Source organism: Medicago sativa, chromosome 7, assembly GCF_051527215.1.
Source record: "Medicago sativa cultivar Bolivia chromosome 7, Bolivia_mono, whole genome shotgun sequence".
Classification (NCBI taxonomy): Eukaryota; Viridiplantae; Streptophyta; class Magnoliopsida; order Fabales; family Fabaceae; genus Medicago; species Medicago sativa.
This window is the reverse complement of record NC_140755.1, coordinates 73880706-73906322: the sequence shown is the minus strand read 5'-3', so window position 1 is coordinate 73906322 and position 25617 is coordinate 73880706. Positions and strand designations below refer to the sequence as shown.

The 25617-nt window shown below is 32.9% G+C and overlaps 4 protein-coding genes across 4 annotated transcripts; 2 read left to right on the top strand and 2 right to left on the bottom strand.

Moving 5' to 3' along the window:
• Nucleotides 1-7465: 7465 nt before the first annotated feature.
• On the top strand, nt 7466-8278 carry LOC146908352 (uncharacterized). The gene has a single exon (XM_085729261.1). It carries the CDS (start codon nt 7466-7468, stop codon nt 8276-8278), a length of 813 nt encoding a protein of 270 aa, XP_085585387.1.
• Nucleotides 8279-8850: 572 nt separating this feature from the next.
• On the bottom strand, nt 8851-10204 carry LOC146908351 (non-specific lipid-transfer protein-like). Its single transcript, XM_085730943.1, has 2 exons — nt 9806-10204; nt 8851-9038 (listed from the first exon to the last, which is right to left on the bottom strand). Exons 1-2 carry the CDS (start codon nt 10153-10155, stop codon nt 9029-9031), a joined length of 360 nt encoding a protein of 119 aa, XP_085587069.1. The 5' UTR covers nt 10156-10204; the 3' UTR covers nt 8851-9028.
• A 3860-nt stretch (nt 10205-14064) lies between these two features.
• Nucleotides 14065-14821, top strand: LOC146908350 (uncharacterized). Its single transcript, XM_085729259.1, has 2 exons — nt 14065-14224; nt 14376-14821. Exons 1-2 carry the CDS (start codon nt 14065-14067, stop codon nt 14819-14821), a joined length of 606 nt encoding a protein of 201 aa, XP_085585385.1.
• Nucleotides 14822-18099: 3278 nt separating this feature from the next.
• LOC146908349 (non-specific lipid-transfer protein 1-like) lies at nt 18100-19632 on the bottom strand. Its single transcript, XM_085730942.1, has 2 exons — nt 19201-19632; nt 18100-18273 (listed from the first exon to the last, which is right to left on the bottom strand). Exons 1-2 carry the CDS (start codon nt 19551-19553, stop codon nt 18264-18266), a joined length of 363 nt encoding a protein of 120 aa, XP_085587068.1. The 5' UTR covers nt 19554-19632; the 3' UTR covers nt 18100-18263.
• Between the last annotated feature and the right edge of the window lie 5985 nt (nt 19633-25617).

The window sequence follows — 25617 nt, the reverse complement described above, 5'->3', positions numbered from 1 at the left end:
TACTAGATTATTTGATCATTGTCCAGACCTGTTAAGATCTGCAGATTTTGAGGTTTCGGGTTCGCCTTTAATACACGCCATTCCTTACTGATTGACATAGATTGTTTGGGGATCAAAAGGTTCGTTATTGCATGTAATTCATATTGTTGCAGGGAGTTGGATGGTATGTGATATGTTCTTGTGTTGACAGTCGGTTCATCCGTCCAAATATAGAGCCAGTTGGCTAGCAATTAGGGTTTGATCCACTAACTGTTTGGGGCTCGAAAGGTTTGTTATTGTCTGTAATTCATGTTGTTGCAGGGAGTTGGATGGCATGTGATTCGTTCTTGTGTTGACAGTCGGTTCATCCGTCCAAATATAAACCTAGTTGGCTAGCAATTAGGGTTTGGTCCAATATGTTGTTCTTATTGTTGTAATATATGTTAAGGTTGATTCAAATGGATCTACTGGGTCGGGTTTTATTTCCCCCTGTTTTATGTATATTTTTTTTTAATACTAATATATATTAGCAGTTGACATTGGATTAGAGTGGCGTGATAGTTCAGTTGGGACGTCCTTTAATTTTGTCATTTTGCTCTTGATTTAGTAACAAAAAAAAAAGAATATACTAGATTAATTGATCTTCGTTTTAATTTGGGGAGGAAATTTACTTGTGTGCAACTAAATGGTAGATGTATGAGTTTGATGGATATGGTTTTGGTATCTCATAATTAGGATGTGGGCCGAATCCTTCTTTGTAGTAGCACATTCTTCTACAAATTCACTTTCTTGCATACTCAAGCCAAGTGATAAGATTAGATGTGCTTTTCCATTCAAGAGAACTTTGTCTTGTTGTGCTCTTGTCCAGGTGTCTTCTGGCTTCTCAACTTGATTTCCATCCTCTTAAGTAACCATTGGAAGATAATCACCATCAGTGACTATTCTCCACATCCTTGTATCTTGAGATTTGATGTAGAGTTGCACATTTCCTTTCTAAAAGTTATAGTTTAACCCACTGAAGAAAGGTGGTCTTGATTGAGAACCTCCTTCTGTGATGAAGTTTGCTAGTGGAATTATTTGATCATTTATTTACTTCTTTTTGAATCTTTCCTCTGACACTTGGTAGGTGTAACACCCCGTTTTCCCAACGTAAAAATTTCATAATTAAAAATCAGAGTAATTCAACTTTAAACGGAATGCTACACTTCTTAAAAATTCATAAACTGAATAAATAACAATTTATTCTTCAAAATCATTTAACATAAGTAATTCAAAACTTCGCAGCGGAATTAGTTCATTCAACATAAAAAGTCTTTGCCACGCAGGCCTCATCAGAAAATCTCATAAGTCTTAGTTCAATATTTATTCATAAAAGTTCATAAACAATACGTAAGGAATAGAAGTAAAATCAAGTCCCATCCCGTTACGTATCAGAGCACCTAGACACACATGTGAGGAGTCCACTCACGACGCCTCTAATCTTGATTACCTGCAAGTTACTCATACGAGCAACATTTCCAAGCAGAGGAGTGAGATTTCTCAAACAATAATATAAAGCATATAAATCATGTAAAGTACATTCAACAACTTAAACATCCTATAATTCATTAATCATATCTAGCAACTTAAACTTCCTTAACTAGTATCATTATTCTTCCTACATTAGTCATATACTTCATATTATATCATCATATAAATATCATCACATATCTACAAATATTATTCATAAGCATTATCATATATCCTTTTAATCATATCATCTTAATCATAGACATAAACATCATCATATAACATCAAGTACTAATCATAACCATCTCATAACATTATATATCAACCATAAACATAATCACAAACAATCCATCTTAAATATAATCACGAGGAATCATCATACATCATCATTAGTAAACGTATAACATCTTATCATATTCACATATCAGCATATCATAAATCACATAGCATCTTATCATAACAACTTCATATTCAACCATCATAAACAAATCATAATCAACATCATCATCAATCCTAAACAACATCATTGTCAAACATGAACAACATCATCGTCAAACATCATCATCAAAATCAAACATCATCATCAAACATGAACAACATCATCGTCAAACATCATCATCATAATCAAACATCATCATCAAACATAAACAACATTCTTAATCAAACTCATCATTCACTTCATATTCAATCTTAAACAACTTCATAGTCGACTCGACACTTGACTTGACAATGCGACTCAACTTGACGATGCAACTCTTAACAACTTAACTCATCGTAAACTTCTTGATATGCAAATGCATGTGGTACCATTCAGGGCATCAAGCCCCCAACATATATGAGCGTAAATAGGCTCTTCAACAAGTGAGCATAAAGCTGTCGGGCCTCAAGCCCCCAACGTAGTTTGAGCATTAAGTTGCCGGGCCTCAAGCCCCCGTCTTTAATGAGTATGCAATGGACTCAATCTTCCTACAACTTGACAACTTAAACAACATCATGACCATCTATGACATCCTAACATCTTAACAACATAACATCTTAACAACTTGATGACTTCATAACGACTCGACGACTTAACAAATCTTATCATCTTAACGTCTTAACATCTTGACAACATATGGATCACATAAATAATTCATGTAATATCATAATATAACAATATCAAATGATAATAAACAACATCTTAAAACATCATATTCATCAATCATAAACAACTTCATATAACATCGTATTTAAACATCGACAATAATTCACTAAGTATCTTTGTAAAAACATAATAAATTATCCACAACATATTTTCATGTCAAACCAAAGCTACTGGAAAGATATCACAAATATCAACAACTTTCATGTTTACAACAAAGATCAATTCAAAACAGAAACATATGAACAAAACGCAAAAACATGAAACATAGAATGTTGTCACCGTACAATTTTGCTAAGACCTCCCTGTAGTATTTTCATCATAACTCACAGATCAAACATCATTTTCACGTCAAACCAAAGCCACTAGAAAGCTAACAAAATTATCTAAAACTTTCATGTTTATTCCTAAGACCAATTCTGTACCGATCAATACCAGTTTTCATTTTAAATTCGGAAAAGTTGTGCTGAAAGTCCATAAAAATTCATTGTGACCTACGTGCAGTAATTTGACCATAACTCAAGTTCTATAAATCGTTTTGACGTGAGACCAATGGCATTAGAAAGCTAACATCCATACATACAACTTTCGTGTTTACACCTAAGACCAATTCCGCACCGATCAATACCAGTTTTAATATCAAAATTCGGACAAAATGCAAATTTTCTTCAAGTTTCACCTAATTTCATGGTGCTAACCTCAAAACTACTTCCAATAATCATCCTATGGATTATCTAGGGTCTGTACACAATTTCTACATCAATTCAACAAGTTTTAATCATCTAAATCATCAAATCTCTCTCAAAACCCTAATTCTCAAATTCTCACAAACTCTCCCCAACTTGTTAGATGTAATCTAATGATTTAACAACTTAATATTAATGCAAGATAGTCTCACCCTCACCTTAGATTAATTCCTGAATCAGCGGCATCGTTCTTCTTTCCTAAGGTCTTCTCCTCTTCTCTTGACTTTTCTCTCCTCTTCTCTTCTTTCTTGTTCTCCTCTTTTCCAAAAAGCGGCTTCCGGTAAACTCTTTCTAACCTAAGCTTCTCTATTTATAATACTAAAATATTCTTCCCAAATCTATTTAGGCCCAACAACTTATTCTTCTTTCTATTCTAACCCCCAAATCCACTCACACTAATAATCCTCATATTCTAATAAATAATATTTCTCTACTAAATATATAATAATACACCAAATAACAAATATATTTCCACATAAAATAACAAATATATTTCTGCACCAAATAACATATATATTTCTACACAAAATAACTAATATATTTCTACACCAAATAACATATATATTAAGCTAGTAAATACCAACATATAACATAACAAAATATCACTCAACAAAATATATTAACTAAATACATATATCCCTCATATAAATCATATAAATACATAAATATATTCTAAAACTAAGTAAAATAATTAAATAAAAAGGAGGGCGTTACAGTAGGTGCTCAAACCCTTAGAGTAAAAACTCTGATACTAATTGAAGTAAAAATAATCATAATAAGAAATACATGGCTTGAGAAGATGTTAAGATCTAATAATCTAAAGTATGTATCAAAATTAATTTGACACAAGAAGAGATTGGATGATTGTGTTTACTTCTGAACTATCAAATAAAGGAGTTAAGGGACAATCAAGATGACACAAACAAGTTATTTTGGTTCACCATAACTAGGCTAGCCTAGTCCCATAAACTGTGAGATTTTCCAATATGCTACCTGAGATACCCACTCGGATTTTGTACACTTTCTCTTTTTTCTGGTCTACTTGACCGTACAAGTTTTTGGCAACCTCTTTAGACTTTAGATACCACACAATCCACCTTTATAGCGTAAATAAGATTAGTGAAGCTTTGCAACTGAATACACAATTCCTTTGTGATCTTGATTTTAGCAATGATCAATTTGATCTCAAAATGACTTTTCTCTCTTTCTCTCTAAGTATAATCTATTCACGCTAAAGTGAATTTGAACTTTTCAAATACATTGTAAATGATATGCCAACGATATAGTGGAGGCTTTAGTGTAATTGTGATTGCTATCTAATGTTTAGAATGAATTTCAAGTTTGACGATGATTACGATCTTTTTAAGCAATCTTGATTTTCTTCTTTTGATCTTTTTGGGATTTGATTTTGATGCAGAATGAGAGAGGTTGGATATGAGATAGACTGTACTTTTCATTTGAATGAAGATACCCTTTATAGATCTTTGTCTTGGTAAGCAAGTCAAAAAATAGTTGTTTTTATCCTTTAATGGCTCACCTTGATGATATAGTAACTCTTGAAATAAGTTTTTATTCTTGGTGCTTTGCTTTCCAACTTCTGATCTTGTTGTGCACCTTTAGGCATGTTTCTGAATCTCTGCTTTTGGTGTCATTCTGATCTTACATTTGATCTTGAGAATTTCAATCCTTTGTATAGACTAGCTTGCAATTATGATTTACCTGATCTGGAACCCCAAGTACAATTGATTTCTGTTACTTTCATCAAAAACTTTTATCTTGACTTCTAGACGTGGTTCAATGTTGAGACACCAATTATGAACTTCTTGGTTTAGTCATTTCCTTGGTAAATTTTGTTCTTTAATATTGTAGTGCACCTGAGATGATTCTGAGCTCATTATGAAGTCTTTTTGATGATTTTGAAGTCCTTCTTCGTACTTTGTGTTGTTGAGAGTCATGTTTCTTTGGATATATGTGTATTTGTAATATTTGGCTCTAAAAACACTTAAAGAAATTTATTAGAGAACAACACACATCAGAATCAAGTTGATCACTATGTTCAGTTAAGTTTATTATCATTAAACATCAACTTAAGAATAGGTATAGATTTTCCTCGACGGGGTTGTCCTTATTAACCTTAACTTCACCATTGCCCACAATCTTACAAGATTTTTCATTACCAAGGTTACTGGGGACATAATTCTTAAAGAATTCTTTTTAGGAAGTAGCATTAAAAGATGCTTGAAATTCTAACATCCAATATTCTTCCTTGCTCTCCATAGAACATATTAACATGTCACCTCCTCCTGAAGTGGAAGCAACATTTGCCTCATCTTTTGCCTCTTGATTCTTTTCTGGAAGCCTACATTGATTTTTTTTGTCCCGTTTCTTCCATAATTCTAACACTTGATGGTTTTCGAGTTGTAATAACTTTGATGATTTCTGGATTTGGATCGTCTGACTTTTGATTTACCACGTCTATTTTCTCTTGTTGAATTTCTTAATCTTGATTCTATATGCAAAACTGAAGAGGATGGCAATTCACCCAACTTCGTTCCTCGAATCTCTACACTAAGACCCAGATCACGAACATCATCAAATTTATTCTTTTTGCTTCCCGATGAGCTACTAACAGTTGTGATAGTAGCACTCTAACTATCTGGTAGAGAAGACAAAAGTATCAATGCTCATACCAATTCGTCAAATTTGATACAACTGAACTTAATTAGGTTGTGACAATATTAAGTTGATTGATATGTTGCACCACTAACGCACCTTATGTAATTCAAGGCGTAAAACTCTGCCTTATCAAATGAACTTTATTTGAGGCTCAAGGCTTTGCGTTCAAGCTAGAAAGAGCCTTCATAACACTAGTGGCGGTTTTCTCTTTTGTTATGTTAAAATAAACATTTCGAGATAAAGACAATTGCTCAATATACTTGTCTATCGAGAAAGTTCCACTCATCATCCTTCATAGAATCTATTTTCTTTTCTATGAGAGGTTGATATAGCTTTTTCTGATACAGACAATCTTCAATCTGCATCTTCCAAAAGCCAAAGTTTGAACCATCAAACTTTTAATTTTTCACCTTTCCTTCGTTTTCTGCCATGACTCCCACTTGAATCTAACATCCTCTAGATCTTCTTTGACAAATTTTTTGAATCACTATTATTTAGAACACATCCCTGAACAAATTGGTAACACTAACCAATTTTTGCACTATTAATGTGAATAGTACTTTTGCCAAAAATTAATGGAGATACCAACCTAGACGCTATGATGCCAGTAGTTAGATTAGTGTTAGTGAAATAAATACGGAATAATAGCACACACAAAATTGATAACGAAGTTCGACCAATTATGCTTTTCTTCATACTGCTGCAAATCTCTTTAATAAAAATGGAAATATATGTGTTTACAAACACTCGCAATCTCTCACTACCCAACACCCAATTACACCCAAAAATTCTCTCTGAGTTTTTGTCTAACTCACAATCTCTCACTACCCACAACTCAATTACACCCAAGAATTTTCTCTAAAAATTCGCTCTCTGAGTTTTTCTCTAACTCTCTATTGATGTAATACACTAGTTGTATTATTGTATTTTTGCTTCTGATAATTTCTTCCTTAAAATGCCTCTATTTATAGGAGAAATAAGGCAATGTGAACTTAATTTTCATTTATCAATTGTTGCTGCAAGCAAGTTGAATGTGAAAGCTCCATGTATCACATTTCTTTTCTTCAAAATCAGCACCGAGCTATAACTTAGCTTTACTATTCCAAAGAAAAAATCATCCTTGCATTTAAGGTACCGAGTGAAAGTAGACTAAGAAATTGCTTCCTGCATATTTCTTTGGTTGAACAACACCCACATGCAGTGGGTCCTACACGTTCAATAATGGTACCGAGGATCGTTTACCTTCTACGATTCGTATTAGAATATAGTGAGAAGATAGCTTGTAGAGCAAGCTATCTAGATAGCTTGGAGAGCAAGCAAGTTAGTTAGAGTTAGTTACACAACTAAACTCTATATATAGGAACACTCTTGTATCATTTCATTCATATCTTTTATTCAATCTATTGATTCTCCTATGAGTCTCTATGGTTATCTTCCTCATGAATACAACTATGCACTCTTCCTTGCCGATCATTATGACTATTATCCTTGGGATTCTCTGATTCGTAACATGGTATCAGAGCGATACCCTAGGAATGAAGATGATGATGTTGCTTCCGCTTCCGATTCAGATATTGGTGAAGATGAAGATGAAGAATCAGCTTCTGCCTCTTCCATTCTTGATTCTTCAGCTTCGCACAGGTTCGTTTTCGGTAGTTTTGATTCTCCGATTGTTCCGGTTTCTTCTCCTTCAATCGAACCAAAATTCGATGGATTCTCCATCCAAATTGGTGCGATTTCTTGCGTATTCGTTGATTCTTGCAAGAACATCGTCGATTGTGCCGATTCTGTGTTCGTTGCTTCCGAAGAAGACGGTTACGTGAAGGATGTTGAACCAGCATTGAAGAATCACGACTCTGATTTCGTTGTTTCTGAAGCGTCGCAAGAGCTCATCGCAGCTTTACCGGTGAGAATGAGTAGCACTGTTTACGACGTCGCCGCCGCGAAACCTTGTGCCTTGTGGTTGTTCGTCGGAAAACAGTCTGAACAACTTGCTTCTTCCATCAAGATTCAGCTTCCGTTTCTCAAGTTACATGATGAACCAATCATCAATTTCGATCCCGGAGGAAGAACAGGTTCGTTCTTGCTGTTCTCTGTTTTCGCAATTCTCCGTCAAATTCGTTTCCGGTTGTGGTGGATACCATGGGATCGAGGCAAGAAAGTTCTGTCTTTGTTCGATACACAAATGTGGATCGTGTTTTTATTAGTTAGGAAGGATGACAAATAGGGGATTGTGAGAATTTTTTGTAAGTTGGGGATTCTTCTATGCATCGTGTTTGTGGAGTTTGAGTTTCGATAAGCTAGGTTCGTGTTTGTGGAGTTTCGATAAGCTAGGTTCGTGTTTGTGGAGTTTAGTTCAATCTCTAGGAAATTTTGGGGTTCATTTTATTCTGAGACCGAGAGTTCGTGAGAATTAAGGATTTTGAGAGTGAGATGGAACCTTTGGGGTTTGAGATGGAGAGGGAATTTTGGATTTTTTTTGGAGAACTGAGGATTTAGAGAGTGGGAGCCACATTTTAGGATTGAGCAATCAAAGAAGAAAAAATGCTAAATAGCACGACAAGATTTTTCGTGCAACTATTTTTACTTGAAGCAGTCACGCTTTCAAACAAAACATAGTCGTACTATCTATCTAATCAACAGTGCAAATCCCACATTCTGAAAATTTCCCGTTGTAAGCCAACGATAGGATAGTAATACATTCCAAACATCATGCATCACATAGACATAGGTACACTCCCTGGTGATGATTAGTGTAAAATGTAACTAATTCATACTGATACTAAGAATCAAGAGATATAACAGTAAATTCAAATGTTCTTTATTTTAATTTTAATTATTATTATTATTATCGAAATACATAGTAGATAGATGGATTTGGTTACAGTCGGAGAAATTAAATCATCTCCTTTATTCTGTTTTGGTTATCACCACAAAACAAACTAAATACTTATTCATTCATCAAGTGCAAGCCCTGCTAGTTTATCCTGCAATGAGCAAAGTGAATATGACATTAGTTTCCTTTGCATATCAATTACTTATTTTGAATTTAAGTTTGATAGCTTTAGGCGGTCAATACATTACAACTAATAAAATATTTGATTTTAGGAGTAGTTATCGTTAAAAACAAATAATTTTTATGATCCTAGGATTACAATTGATTGACGGCTGCATCTAAGCCTACTCCAAGAACGGGCCTTACTAATTTTAGCAAGTTTTAATAAGATTTTAGCTTAAATAAGGGTTTTATTTAAAAAAAAATTGATAACTAACGGGTATTTTTTTGAAAGAAACTAACGGCCGGTATTTATTCTACAAAATATAATAGAGAGAGAGAGCCGAGATCAAATTACACCAAAATAATGTTACATCAATGTTACACTCCTCAATATCGTTTTACTTGATTCATATTTTTTAAATCTGACTGTTAGATTGTAAGTTTATATCATTTAGATCATCCACGTAAATTTTTACATGAATCTGAAGTAATTTGATATGTTATTGATACCCATCAAGATTAACGGTATATTCATTTTTTTAGAACATCATTAATCTTGGTGACTCTACAAAACATATCAAATGATCTTAGATTTGTATAAAATTTTACATGATGATTTATATGATATAAACTTATAATCTAATAATGGTTAAATTTGAAAAATATGAATCGAGTAAAACGATAATGAACGGTGTAACATTGATGTAACATTACTTTGGTGTAATTTGATCCCTCCTCGTAATGTGAGAGATGTACTTGCTGCAGTCCATGTTAGGACTAATAATATAGCCTATATCAACACCGCAGTCTTTAGGGACAGAAGCAAAGGCGGGAAGATTGAGTCCCGGTATGCCGCCCAAAAGGGATTTGAGGCAACCACAAACTTGTCGACGATCTTGCGTAGTTTTGGCTTGGCCATTTAAAGTCTTAACCCTATTGCAACATATTTCAGGGGGAGATGGACCTGGGTTTGATACGTGCGAAAGGCATGGTGTTAAAGTTAGTGACACTGCAGGACATGAAGGGGCAGCATTGGCCAGTGGAATGCCCAAAACCAAGCATATCATAGCCAAACAAGTAACCTTGACAAGCATTGAACTAGCCATGATTTGGAAATTTTGGAAGAGGAAATGCAATTCAAGTGTGTTAGTGAGTGTGTGTTTATGGAGATGAATTATGAGTCTCTCTTTCATGACTATTTATAGAGAGAATATACGGTTGATTCAACTTTGGTCCCCAACGTTCTACATTTATTGTGTGAGGAGGAGATCATTACCACCATCAAAATCTAAAGAGTAAATATCCAACAATATAAAAACTCATATTCGGTATTTATTTTTTGGAAAATGCTAACAAGCGCCTTTAGGGCATTGTTTAAACATTCAAAACTAGTAATTTTTACATTAGAAATTGTGTAGTTATGATTTTTACATGTGTTTAATTTGTATTTTCAAGACAAAGTTTTTTTTTTGGAGTTATTTAAACAATGTCCTTAAGCACTTGTTATCATGACTCTTATTTTTTATTATCCTCGCAAGCTTAACTCAGTTGGTAGGAACAATGAATAATATATACAAGGTCCGGAGTTCAAATCCCGACCACCACCGAAATAATGGGAATTACATTCGGGGTGTAAATTAAAATTTACAACACTCTCCATTATGTATCAATTAAGTAAGGTATTAGTCCTCGTGAGCTTAGCTCAGTTGGTTGGGACAATATATATAAAATATGTAAAGTCCAAGGTTCAAACCCCAGCCACTAAAAAAAATAAGTAAGGTATTAATTCAGTTAAGATTTGGATTTGATCTTTCCGACTAATTTGTTTTTAACGCCAAACTCATTAACTACATGCAGATTCCATTTAATTGATAACCATGGAATAAAGAAACCTGTTTAGTTTTTGAAAGTGAATAAAAAAAATCAAATTTGGTAATCACCAAAATAAATTAAATTAGTTTTTTTTCCAGAATAACCATCTATAAAGGTGTTTTAGTAATTGATACATATTTTACCACGAAAATTAACATTATTAATCATTTTCTTAATAACCATATAAAATTTAAATATGACACTTATTATGAGACGGAGGGAGTAACTTTTAACAATATTTTGGTCCTAAACCAGGCATCTGTTCAAGGGTGGATCTGGACTCACAATACTAGTGAGGCACAATTTTTTGTCAAATAATTAAATAAAACTAAATTTAAGAGTAAATAGGCAATTACCCTCCCTGAAATTGTAAGTTTCGTCAATTAACCCCCTGAAATTAACAAAACTTCAATTACCCCCCTAAAATAGCACAACGTTAATCAATTTACCCCATCCGTCAAATTTTTCTGTTAGTCAACATGACGTTTTGCAAATACCTCCCCCATGAAGTTTTACACTTGTGCAAAATACCACCTGAACTTGAAAACAAGCATCATACATCCTTTTTAATGTAATTGTTCACAAATTAGACACTCCTAAATTTAATAAAAATGAAAGTGCTTATTTCTGTTTGTGTTGTGTGCTTGCTGAGAGAAATAACAATGAAAAGGGTTTGCTGAAGTGAGAAGTGAGGGGAAAGTGTTTACAATATACTTGTGTTTTGGGGTGTTCGCGGTGCAGTTTGGTTCGGTTTTGAGGCTAAAAGTTATCCGAACCGCAAGATAAAAAAACATACGGTTTGGTTTGGTTTGATTTAGTTGACTTTTAAAACAAAATCCGAACCAAACCAATGCAGTTTGGGTTGGATTGGTTGGTTTGGTTTTTTACCATACAATACAATTTTTTGTTTACAACATTAAAATTGAGTTAAAAAGCTAAAATACAACATACTTCTAGACATGTTTTCGACAATGTTTTTAATTTCATCCAACATTAAAATTTCATTTTCACTAAACAACATAGACCAAATTAAAAATGTGAACAAAAAGTAATTATAGTATGTAAAAAATGTAAAAGATTAAGATTTCATCATTCCTTAAAAGTTCAAATTGCACATAAATAAATTTTTGAGATAAAAAGGAAAGAAGAAACTTAACAAAAGAAAATATATGTCATTTATAAAAGTTTTCATTGAATTTCTATGAGTATTAACGTAGATGACATATATTTAATTAGTGTTTTTTCTAATGTTGCGGTTTGATTTGGTTTAATTCGGTTGGTAAAATAAAAATCGCAAACCGAACTGAACCATGTGGTTGAGCAAAAAGGTGATCTAAATACATCCAAACCAAATGCGATTTTTCGCGGTTTTGATTGATTCAAATTATGGTTTTTCTATTTGATTGATTCGGTTTTAAACACTCTACGGTTTTGAACTGGGCTGACCTTGTGGACAAAAATAAAATCAGCTTGGGGTGTTGTGGCACTTGCCACACCATGACCTGTTCAGGTCTGCCCCTGATCTGTTCCAACCAAAGCATAGAAGGAAGCATGGGTCTTCTTCGCCAATCTCAATTTCTTCACACCGAGAATTGACCACACAAGATCAATTAACTTGAATGGTTTTCAATTTCATTATAATGGGTTTTCAAGTTCATCAAAACCATGAAAGTGGTTTTGTATATCCATATATCGTGAATTCGATATGTTATTATTGTCATTGAAATTAAGTTTTCAAATTCAATTAATCGGTGAAGGAATATTAAAAAAAATGCATCAGATTCACCACACATGCACTCTCCCCTCTTTCAATTAGGTTTATTACTACTTCTATCTTCAATTAGAAGACCTTTTGAGTTTTTTCTTTGTCCCGTTTTAAAAAAAAAAAAACATATTCAAATTTCAATGCGCATTAATTACTTTATCACTATACATGTATTCCTTCAAAAAAATGTATTTATCTTAAATATTTTTGTGCAATATGTAACTACTTCTGTCCCTATATACAAGCATTCATTAGACTAAAAATTGTCCCTAAATATAAACTCATAATCAAATTACTAGATGCATTTATTATTTTTTTTCTTTAGCATACTCCTAATTAATACTATTAACTTGTCTTGAAATATGAAAAGTCAATTTTAATAGACATACAAACAAAAGACAATTTGGTAATATTAACGTACTCCCTCCGGTCACATTTATAAGCAAAAAACAATTTTTTAAGTACATTGAATAATTAATGTATCTAACCTATAAATGTGACCGGATACATTAATTATTCAATGTATCTAAAAAGTCATTTTTTGCTTATAAATGTGACCGGAGGGAGTACAAAATAGACACATTAGTTGCACTAACAACTTTTCTTATGAAATGTGGAAAATAAAAAAGGGGCTTATATATAACGGCGGGGGAGTAATAACTACTGCATGAAAACATTAACTAATTATCTCTCATAAAGGGAATTCATATGTAAAACAATAGCAATTGTGAGCAAAATCAATTCAACAATCAACTTTTTTAATCCATGAGTTTTAATTTTCTCAAAATGGTCTTATATTTAGAGACAAAGGTAATGTATTTTTATACAAAATGTAAAAATCAATAGATTTAATATAGTGTAATGAGTTTAAACATCATAGTCAAGAATCATAAGCTCTCGATTTCGGTGGTGCTAATCATTTGATAACGTCAACAGCCACAACGAGATTAGAAACGAATGAGAGGTGATACACACACACACATACACACACAAACACACCCACACCCACAAAGAGAATAATCACAGATAATGGTAAATCATATTTTTTTTGTTACAATAATGGTAAACTGTATGATTGAATGGATCCAACTACACATATTTGGTATAAGCTTTTTGACATAGTTGTTTCCTCTCTTTTGGGGGCCGTCTAATTCTTCTGAAGTCCGTCCTGGCCTCTCTTGCTGTCTATGTTCTTTCCTTTTTCAAAGCTCCGTCAGGTATAATTTCTTCCATTGAATCTATTTTTTAAAAAAAAAATGGGGGGGGGGGGGGGGGGGGGAGTGAGGATAATAGAAAAATATCTTGGATTGGATGGAATACTGTTTGTTTACGTAAGGAGTTCGGCGGATTGGGGGTTAGGCGGTTGAGGGAGTTTAATATGTCTTTGTTGGGTAAGTGGTGTTGGAGGATGTTGGTAGACAGGGAAGGTTTTTGGTTTAGAGTTTTGGCTGCTAGGTATGGTGTGGAGGCAGGGAGGTTGGAGGATGGGGGACGGAGTGGTTCTTCGTGGTGGAGGGAGATAGTTAAGATTAGAGATGGTATTGGGGAGATTGCGGGAGGGTGGTCGCAGAGGGGGTTTCGTGTCAGGTGGGGGAGGGAGTAAATACTTTTTTTTGGCATGATAGGTGGTTAGATGAGACTCCTTTATGTGTGTGGTTTAGCCGCTTAGTTGAGTTATCCTTAAATAAGTTGTGCTCGGTCGCCACTATGTCTCACTTGGGTTTGGGGCTGATGGAGATGCGTGGAAGTGGAGGAGGAGATTTTGGGCGTGGGAGGAGGAGTTGGTGGTAGAGTGTAGGATTTTACTTCACAGTGTTGTTTTGCAGCCTACTATTTCAGATCACTGGCATTGGCTACCTGACATTGCTGAAGGATATTCAGTGCGCTCCAGCTATCAACTTCTAACTTCTCAGGATATAGCGACGGTGGTGCCTCTGAACAACCTTATATGGCATAAAAATGTGCCTTTGAAGGTATCTATTCTAGCTTGGAGACTTCTTTGTGACAGGTTGCCTACAAAATCAAATTTATTGCACCGCGGCGTTCTTTCTGTCGAGGCAGCTATCTGTTCAGCTGCTTGTGGCCAAGTTGAGACGGCATCCCATCTTTTTTTACAGTGTGACTATTATGTGTAGTTGTGGCAGATGGTCCGATCCTGGTTGGGTGTTTCAGGCGTGGATTCATTAACCCTTCATGAGCATTTCTTTCAGTTTACTCATTACTTAGGTGGCATGAAGGCTTGTCGATCTTTCCTCCAGTTGTTGTGGCTTTTGTGCGTTTGATTAATTTGGACTGATAGAAATAATAGGTTATTTAATAATTCTCAAAGCTCCCTGTCTGAGCTTCTAGAAAAAATTAATTATCATTCTTATTGGAGGTTTGAGGCTCATAGTACCATTTTTGTGTACAGTACACAGAGATGGTGGTTGGACCCTTTAGCTTGTTTGGGTATCGGCTAGTCATGCTTTGGGTTTCGGTTGTATCTAATTGACTGTGTTCTTTGTGAGTGTTAATATATCCCATTTTTGATTCTTAAAAAAAAAACCTAATGTCAATGAATCATAACTCTTAAATAAATTAATTTAGTATTTTTTTTCAGAATAACAATCTATAAGGGTGTTTAAGTAATTGACACACATTAAATCATTAAAATCAAAATTATTAATCATTTCCTTAACAAGCATGGAAAATTGAAATAAAACACTTATTATGAGGGTCGGAGTAACTTTTGACAATATTTTGGTCATAAACCATGCATCTATTCCAACCAAAGAATAGAAGGAAACATGGGTCTTCTTCATAAATCTCAATTTTTGCACTATGAGAATTGACCACACAGGATCAATTAATTTGAATGGTTGACTATTTCATTAAAAAGGGGTTTTCAGTTCATCAAACCGATGAAATTGGTTTTGTATAACAATATATCATGAATTTGATATGTTACTATTGTCATTGAATTTATGTTTTCAAATTCAATTGATCGCTGAAGGAGTATTAAACGAGTGTGTCAGATTCACCACACTTGGACTCTCCACTCTCTTTCAATTAGATTTATTACTACATCTATCTTCAATTGGAAGACTTTTTGAGTTTTTTCTTTGTCCCTTTTTATAAAACACTTTTCAAATTTCAATGTGCATTAATTACTTTATTACTATAAATGTATTTATCTACTCCCTCCGTCCTTGTATGTAAGCTTCCTTTGTTTTTTTCACATTTCTTAAGAAAAGTTGTTAGTGTAATAAATGTGTCTATTTTGTGTGTTAATATTACCAAATTGTCCTTTGTTTGTATGTGTATTAAATTTGACTTTTCATAATTCAAGACAAGTTAGTAGTATATTAATTAGGGGTATGTTTAGAAAAAAATAATAATAAATGCATCTAGTAATTTGAAAAGGGGTTTACATTTAGGGACAAATTTTTAGTCAAATGGGTGCTTATGGAGTAATATTTTTGTGCAATATGTAATAACTACTCCCTCCGTCCCTATATACAAGCACCAATTTGACTAAAAACTTGTCTCTAGATATAAACTCATCTTCAAATGACTAGATGCATTTATTATTTTTTCCTAAACATATTCATAATTAATACTATTAACTTGTCTTAAAATAAGAAAAGTCAAATTTAATAGACATACGAACAAAACACAATTTGGTAATATTAACACACAAAATAGACACATTAATGACACTAATATGTTGTCTTAAGAAATGTGAAAAAATACAAAGGGGACTTATACATAAGGACGGAGGGAGTAATAACTACTTCATGAAAACATTAATTATCTCTCATAAAAGGTAAACATGTAAAACAATAGCAACTGTGAGCAAAATTAATTCAACAATAAACTTTTTCAATTCCTATGTTTTGATTTTCTCAAAATGGTCTTATATTTAATATAGTGTAATGAATTTTAACATCAAAGTCAAGAAGCATAAGCTGAGCGATTTCGGTGTAGTGGTAATCATTTGATAAGGTCGACAGCCACGACAAGATTGATAACGGATGAGAGGATATATATATATATATATATATATATATATATATATATAGACACACACACACACACAGAGAGAGAGAGAGAGAGAGAGAGAGAGAGAGAGAGAATATAATCAGGGATATGTTTAGTTACATGAGTGTCTTTCATTTCGATGTATGTTAATGCATAATGATGAACTGTATGATTGATTGGATCCAACTACACATATTTGGTATAAGTTTTTTGACATAACTTAATGTCAATGAATCCCAACTCATAAATAAATTAAGTTAGTATTTTTTTTCTTCTTCACAATAACCATCTATAAGGGTGTTTTAGTAATTGACACACATTTTACTATTAAAATAAACATTATTAATCATTTTCTTAATAATCATGGAAAATTCAAACATGACAGTAATTATGAGACAGAAGGAGTAACTTTAAACAATATTTTGGTCCAAAACAATGCATCAATTCCAACCAAAGAATAGAAAGAAACATGAGTCTTCTTCACTAATCTCGATCCCTGCACTCCGAGAATTGACCAGACAAGATCAATTAATTTGAATGGTTTTCAATTTCATTAAAAAGGGTTTTTAAGTTCATCAAAACCATGAAATTGGTTTTGTATATCAATATATCGTGAATTTGATATGTTACTATTGTCATTGAATTTATGTTTTCAAATTCAATTGACCGCTGAAGGAATATTAAACGAGTGTGTAAGATTAACGACACTTGGACTTTCCACTCTCTTTCAATTAGGTTTATTACTACCTCCATCTTAAATTAGAAGACCTTTTAAGTTTTTTTTTTGTCCCTTTTTATAAAACAATATTCAAATTTCAATTACATTAATTACTTGATCTCTATACATGTATTTATCTAATATTTTTGTGCGGTATGTAAAAACTACTTCATCCGTCCCTATATACAAGCACCCATTTGACTAAAAGTCAAATTTTATTAATACACATACAAACAAAAAATAATTTAGTAATATTAACACACAAAATAGACACATTGATTGTACTAACAACTTTTCTTAATAAATGTGAATAATACAAAAGGGGCTTATATATAACGACGGAGGGAGTATTTATTTTGTTTTTTTTATGTATGTTAGTTACTCCCATGTAAATTTTATTTGAACTTTTATCTATTTATCAAAATTTATTTTCTATTTAGCATTAATATATTAACAAAATACATATATTAATTTGATATTATCCCCTAAATATTTCAATTAATTGACATTCGGTGACACCAAAAGTCTGCAGGTATAGCGCTAAATTCCCACCTACAGATTTGTTCCATCACTATATCCTATGGTGACAGAATTTTGCCTACGGATTTAGCCGTAGGTATAGAGCATGTTAGTGTAAAATGTAATTGTCAATACTAAGAATAAGAGAGATAACAGTGGATCCAAATGTCCTTTATTTTAATTATTATGATCGAAATACATAGTAGAGAGATCCCCAGTTGGGATTTTGTTACAGCCGGAGAAATTAAGTCATCTCCTTTATTCTCTTTTGGTTATTATCACAAACCAAATACTTATTCATTCATCAAGTGCAAGCCCTGCTAGTTTATCCTGCAATGAGCAAAGTGAATATGACATTAGTTTCATTTGCATATCAATTACTTATTTTGAATTTAAGTGTGATAACTGTGAGTGTAATGTTTTAGACCGTCAATATATTACATCTAATAAAATGTTTGATTTTAGTTTTAGTCCCCAGGGTATTTAAGTTATGTTGAATTTGTTCTTATCAAATTGTAAAGTCATATTTAAGAAATTAAAAGCAAAATTTTATATTTTGAATGAATTTTCAATTTACTTTCTCAAATATCATATCATATTCTTCTCGTTCCTAAAGTAAGTGGTGACTTGAGGGTGTCAACTTAGTTGACGCCATTTCTGTCATATAACAATGCCTATGCAATCTATTTTTGCATTTAAAAATGGATTTTGTTCCTTCAAAAAAAATGGACTTTGTTAACGAGTGTCCTCGTAACACTATTTAAGCATTCTAAATTAATAAATTATTCTTTAAAAAAGTCAAATAATTTAATTTCAAATACATTAAATACACATGTTTTTTTATAAAAAGTTATCATTTAAGACCCTTGCAGAGTGCCGTCGGGACATTCTTTAACATTTCCTTTTAAATATAGTTTCTAAACATATCAAAATAATATTGAAAACTTTTTGTAAGTAGCCCATAAAACAAATGATATATCTTTTGTTTAGTCCCTAACAGATTGTAAATGTATAAAAACTTGATAGATTAGTAGTATTTGATGGACTACCTATAAGACGTTAGGGAATGCAGTTTATTTTCATGTGCTTTGTTGAAAATTAATTTAAGGGTTTTATCTTAAAAAATTGATAACTAAAGGCTATTTATTCAACAATATATATATATATATATATATATATATATATATATATATATATATATATATATTATGTGTGTGTATGAAATTGAAAAAAGAGGGTTGATAGAGAGAGATGTACTTGTCACAGTCCATACGAGGACTAATCGAGAAGGGTAAGTTGACACCACACTTATCAGGGAGGGTACCAAAGTTACCAGGATTGAGTCCAGGTAAGACGAGCACAACGGGTTTGAGGCACTTGCAAACATTTTGACGATCAGGGGTAGTTGTAGCTACATCATGTATACGCTTAATCCCATTGCAACATGGGGAAGAGGGATCAGAGAAACCGAGGCTCGTAATAAACTCAACGCATGGATATAAAGTTTCTAGCAGGTCTTTACAAGAAATGGCAGCATTGGCTAATGGAATGGCCAAAACCAAGCATATCACAGACAAACAAGTAACCTTGACAAGCATTGAGGTAGCCATGATTTGAAAATTTTGATAGAGAAAATGCAACCTAAGTGTTTTAGTGAGTGTGTGTTTATGAAGATGATTGATTGATTATGTTATGGTGTCTCTCTTCAATGACTATTTATAGAGAGAATATACGGGTAATTCAACTTTGGTGTGTTCTACATTTATTGTTCTATAAAGAATTGAAGGAAGCATGCCTCCTCTTCACCAATCTAAATTTCTACACTCCAAGAATTGACAACACAAATTCAATTCATTTAAATGGTTTTCAATTTCATTAAATTCAAGTTCAACAAAACCAAGAAATTGGTTTTGTGTATCCATGTATCATGAATTTGATACTCCCTCCGGTCCTAAATATAAGCAAATTTAACTTTTTAGATTCATTCAATTAATGATGTATGTGGTCCATATTATGAACCACATACATCATTAATTGAATGAACCTAAAAAGTCAAATTTGCTTATATTTAAGACCGGAGGGAGTATGTTACTATTGTCATTGAATTTAAGTTTTTAAATTGAATTGATAAGTAAAGGTAAACGAGTGTGTCAGTGGACTCTCCATTCTCTTTCACAATTCATTTTCAAATTTCATGCACATTAATTACTTTATAACTATACCTCTATTTTTCTGCAATATGCGATAACTGCTCCTTCCGTCGCTATATACAAACACTCATTTGACTGAACATTTGTCGCTAATTATAAACCTCTTTTTAAATTACTATATGTATTTATTATTATTTTTCTTAAGCATATCTCTAGTTAATACTATTAACTTATCTTGAAATATGAAAAGTCAAATTTAATACACATACAAACAAAAGACAATTTGATAATATTAACACACAAAAAAGACACATTAATTGCACTAAAAATATTTTTTAAGATTAATGAAAAACACAAAACCTTTTTTTAAAATTTTCCTTTAACTTTTGGTCCTTATAAAATTTTCAATCGCTACTTTTGGTCCATATCTTTATGTTAATTTTTGTATTTATTTAATTAAATTATGCAGAAATGTGTATAATATTGTAAAAATCACTCCCCAAAAAGTAGAATTATTTGACAAAACATAAATTAAATATGATTTTTTAACCGCAAAAAATATAAAAATTCATATATAATTTATGTTTTGTTAAAAAATTATATATTTTTTTGGCCCTAAACCATGCATCTGTTCCAACCAAAGAATGAATAATTCTTGGATGGACACAAGAATTTGGACTTTCTATTTGGTCTCACACACAAAAGTGCATATGCTATAATGATTTGAAAATTAATGATTATTTAATTTTTATTTTTTCTACTTTTTTCTTTTTATGTGTGTGCAACCAAATAAAGTGTCAAAATCTTTGTGCCCACCCAAGAATTGCACCCAAAGAATAGAATGAAGCATGGGTCCTCTTCAGCGATCTCAATTTCTGCACTCCGAGAATTGACTACACAAATTCAATTAGTTTAAAGGGTTTTTAATTTCATTAAATTTAAGTTCATCAAAACCATGAAATTGGTTTTGTATATCCATATATCGTAAATTTGATGTATATTACTATTGCCATTGAATTTATATTTTCAAATTCATTTGATTGGTGAAGGAATATTAAACGAGTGTGTCAGAATCACTACACCTAGACTCTCCCCTCTCTTTCAATTAAGTTTATTTTTGAAAACTCAGCTACGCTAACATCCCAAAACATTGTGTTTCAACTTCAACTCATCTATGTATTACCTTCGTTTTAAATTATAAAACCTTTAGAGTGTGTTTGTTTCAAGGTTTGTAATATGATTCCCGAAAATGTGAGATTGGAAATGCATCATTCCCATGTTTTAAAAATTTATTCCCAGGAATGTTATATTCATGGGAATGTTATTTACACATGATTTTTTTTATTGTTATTTTCATGCTAAGAGGATATGAATCTAACATTCCCATGGGAACAAAACTCAACTTGCTATAAATTCTCACTTTCACTAACATTTATTTCCATTTTTATTTTTTTTAATTAATTAATTTCTAAAACATTTCAAGGAAATCTAAATTTTTACCAAACACATGAGTAGGAATATTATTCCTAGGAATGTCATTCCAAAGAACGTAATTTCTTGTCTTGAAACAAACACACCCTTAGTTTTTTCTTTGTCCCTTTTAATAAAACTTTTTTCAAATTTTAATGTACATTAATTATTTCTTTATCACCACACCCATGTTAGATATTTTTCTGCAATAAGTAGTAAATACTCCATAAAAACATTAATTATCTCTCATAAAGGATAAACATGTAAAACAATAACAATTGTGAACAAAATTAATTCAATAGTCAACTTTCTTAATTCCCGTGTTTTTCTTAAAAGGGTTCTATATTTCAATATGAAGGTAATATATTTTTGTACAAAATGTAAATATCAATAGATTTAATTTTGTGTAATGAGTTTTAACATCAAAATTACTTTCGGTGGTGCTAATCATTTGATCACGTCGACAACCACGACGAGATTGAAAACGTAAGAGAGGAGAGAGCGTATTATATATATATATATATATATATATATATATATAGAGAGAGAGAGAGAATAATCAGGGAGAGGTTTAGTTACATGAGTGTTTTTTTTTCTTTCGATGTATGTTAATCATGAACCGTATATATAATTGAATGGATCCAACGACACATATTTAGTAAAAGTTTTTCGACATACATATAGTGTCAACGAATCCTGACTCTTAAGTAAATTGTGAAATTAATGACGAGGACATACAAGTTCCATTTAAGCACCCAAAATAAGGTGCTCTTTTGTGGATGATTTTGAATTTTTTATTTCCTTATATAAAGAAAAAAAATATGTTTTTGTGTATAGTTAGATCCAGATTTAGCGATTTTGATGAAAAAGAAGTTATCGTGATTTTAAAGTATTTTAATTTATTAGAGTGAAAGATATGTTAAAGAAATAATAGATGAGAGAGAGAACGCAATATAGGTATGCATGACAATTGGACCTAAACTCAATGGTTTGTTGGGATCAGAGTGCGCAAAGCGGAATATGCGGAAGCTTAAATTATCTCTTTTTGTGGAACCTGAACAATCCAAATTTACCAGCACAACCAACAGTAACAAAAATAAAAGGAGTAAAAACTATAAATGAGAACACCAGAATTATTACGTGGAAAACTCTTCTCAATGTGAGAGAATAAAAACCACGGGACCTAGTCCAGCCAAAAACATGCACTACCACAATAATGATTACAATCAATGTCTTCCTAAACCTCTAGGAACTGACAATCATCAAATAATCACCAACTATGGTGATTCTAACAACCAGAGAGCAAACCCTAAATAGGTATCCCAAACAGACACAAAGAGAAGACAAAACTACTTAGAAAAATTATCTAAATATCAAACTAGGTAACAAAAATAAAATACTCAAATTTCAGCCGAAACGGAGATTGTTTGCCGAACACACTTTTGTCACCGGAACCCAAAATATTCTTCCTCTTCGCTCGTAACACAATATCGCTCTCTGTTCTCTCAAAAAGGGTGCTGCGCTTCTCAATTAATTTCCACGCACACCACTGTTCTGAAACTAGGGAAAAACAATTCCCTTTAATAACCACACACATGGCCTTTTTAAGCCATTCACACACAAACATGTGGCACAAAAATTCCAAAACAAATACACACTTTTTTCTTTAATGTGGTCCCACTTGAGGAGGGACCCACCCAACAATTCTACCCCTCACGACTCAAGTGGGGCAATCAGTTGTCTTTCCAACAACTATGCCGCAAACTTCAACATTCTCCATTCTTTGAGAATCAAAATCAAATGCTTTATCATCAATTGCAATAGCAACTCCTTCAGCAGTGTACCTCTCCAAGGGCTTTCTATAACTTGGGTGGTTTTTATACGTGCAACAGGCTCAACCTGAGACTGCACATCTCCACCGTGACAATTTTCACGGTCTTCATCATGAGTTGAATCATCAACAATAACTCTATCAATGTCTTTCAACCGCTGATCTTCAATGAACTCAGCCTCACAACATTTGATAAGTTTCTTCAAAACAGGATTATACAATCTGTAACCAACTCCATCTAGGCCATAACCTAAAAACACACACCGTTGACTCTTCACAAAAGCTTTGCATTCAAAAACACGTAAATGGTCATAAGAAACATTCTTACCTAACCAAATCATCTTTGGTACTTCATGTTGCAAGGACACACATGGTGAAAGATTCAAGACATGCACAACTGTGCTCAATGCTTCACCCCAAAATGATTTTGGAAGCTCTCCATCTAACAACAAACAATTAACTCTTTCAACCAATACTTTATTCGTCGGTTCAGCAACACCATTAAACTGTAGAGACCTCTGATACATAATCCAGTTCTCTCTACAATAAGCTCAAATTTTTCTCAGAAAGTCACCTCCATTATCTATGTGTATGCACTTCAACTTCTTCTCAGTTTCACGCTCAACTGAAACCTTAAATTTCTTAAACATGCTCAAAACATCATTTTTACTCTTCAAGGTGTAAACCCAGGTCTTTCTTGAATGGTCATCAACAAAACTCAGAAAGTATGCGCTTCTCCCTATTGTTCTTGTCTTCATAGGACCGCATAAATGACAATGCACCAAATCAAGAATTTCTGGTCTTCTAGGTGAGTGAACCTCAAAAGAAACTTTGATTTTATTCTCAACAAAACAGTGATCACATTTCTTCAAGTGTGGATTACTCATGTCAGACAACACATTACTCTTGCATAGCTTATCCATGTCTTTCTCACTCATGTGACACAACCTCTTATGCCACAACTCAACTTTCTCAACTGATTCAACCACATGCACATCTTTAATTATTTTTGCATGTGTCAAGTAAAGGTTAGAATATTTCGTACCTCTTGCAACAATCATAGATCCCTTGGAAAGTTTCGAAGAATCCCTTGAGAACAAACCGTCATAACCTTCATCACATAGTTTAGCCACCGAAAGCAAATTCAACCGGATGTCTGGAACATGCTTCACATCCTTGAGAGTTAACTTTGTCCCATTAGACATCTCCAAAATAACATCCCCAAGGCCAACACACTTTAACACATCTTCATTAGCCAACTTCACATCACCAAATTCACCTGAAGTATATGAGCAAAAAACATCTCTCCTGAAAGTGACATGTGCTGAAGTACCACTATCAATCACCCAACTGGATGCACTATCAACAATATCATGCTCTTCAACAAGAAGCAATTCATCATCATATGTCAGATTAGTCGAGCCACCATCTGAATCTTCTTCTTTATTTTTTCCTTTACCTTTGTTCTCATTCTCCTTTTTCAAATCCCAACAAAATCTCTGTTTATGTCCCTTTTTACCACAGTTGTAACACTCAATAACTTTCTTGGAATTATTTCTGCCTTGCTCTCTATTACCTGAATATCGGTTCATGTTTCTCCCCCTTGATTCAGTAACCAATACCCATGACTCTGAAGATGAGTCTTGAGACTTTCTTCTCATTTCCTCATTCAAAACACTACTTTTGACAAGGTTCATTGACAACACACCATCAGAAGCAGAATTAGACAAAGACATTCTAAAAGTTTCCCACGAGTCGGGCAAAGAACCGAGAAGAAACAAACCTTGAATTTCATCATCAAACTTAATACCCATAGAAGATAACTGATTCATAATTCCTTGAAAAGTATTCAAATGATCTGCACACGAAGTCCTCTCTTGGAGCTTCAAACCTAACATTTTCTTTATCAGAAACATCTTGTTATTACCTGTCTTCTTCGCATACAGTTGCTTAAGCTTATCCCATAATGATTTTGCATTGTTCTCCCCACTAATGTCGTTCAAAACATTATCATCAACCCATTGACGAATGTATCCACACATCTGTCTATGTAGTAGAGTCCACTCATTGACTTGGTCAAAATTGGCCTAGGGGGCCAAAAAGTGCAAAGGGGGCAAAACATAGGGGGCCAAAATCGAATTATTTTAGTTAGGGGGCCAAAATCGCAACTTTTTGAAACATAGGGGGCCAAAACTGCTATTAAGCCTTTATAATACTACAATT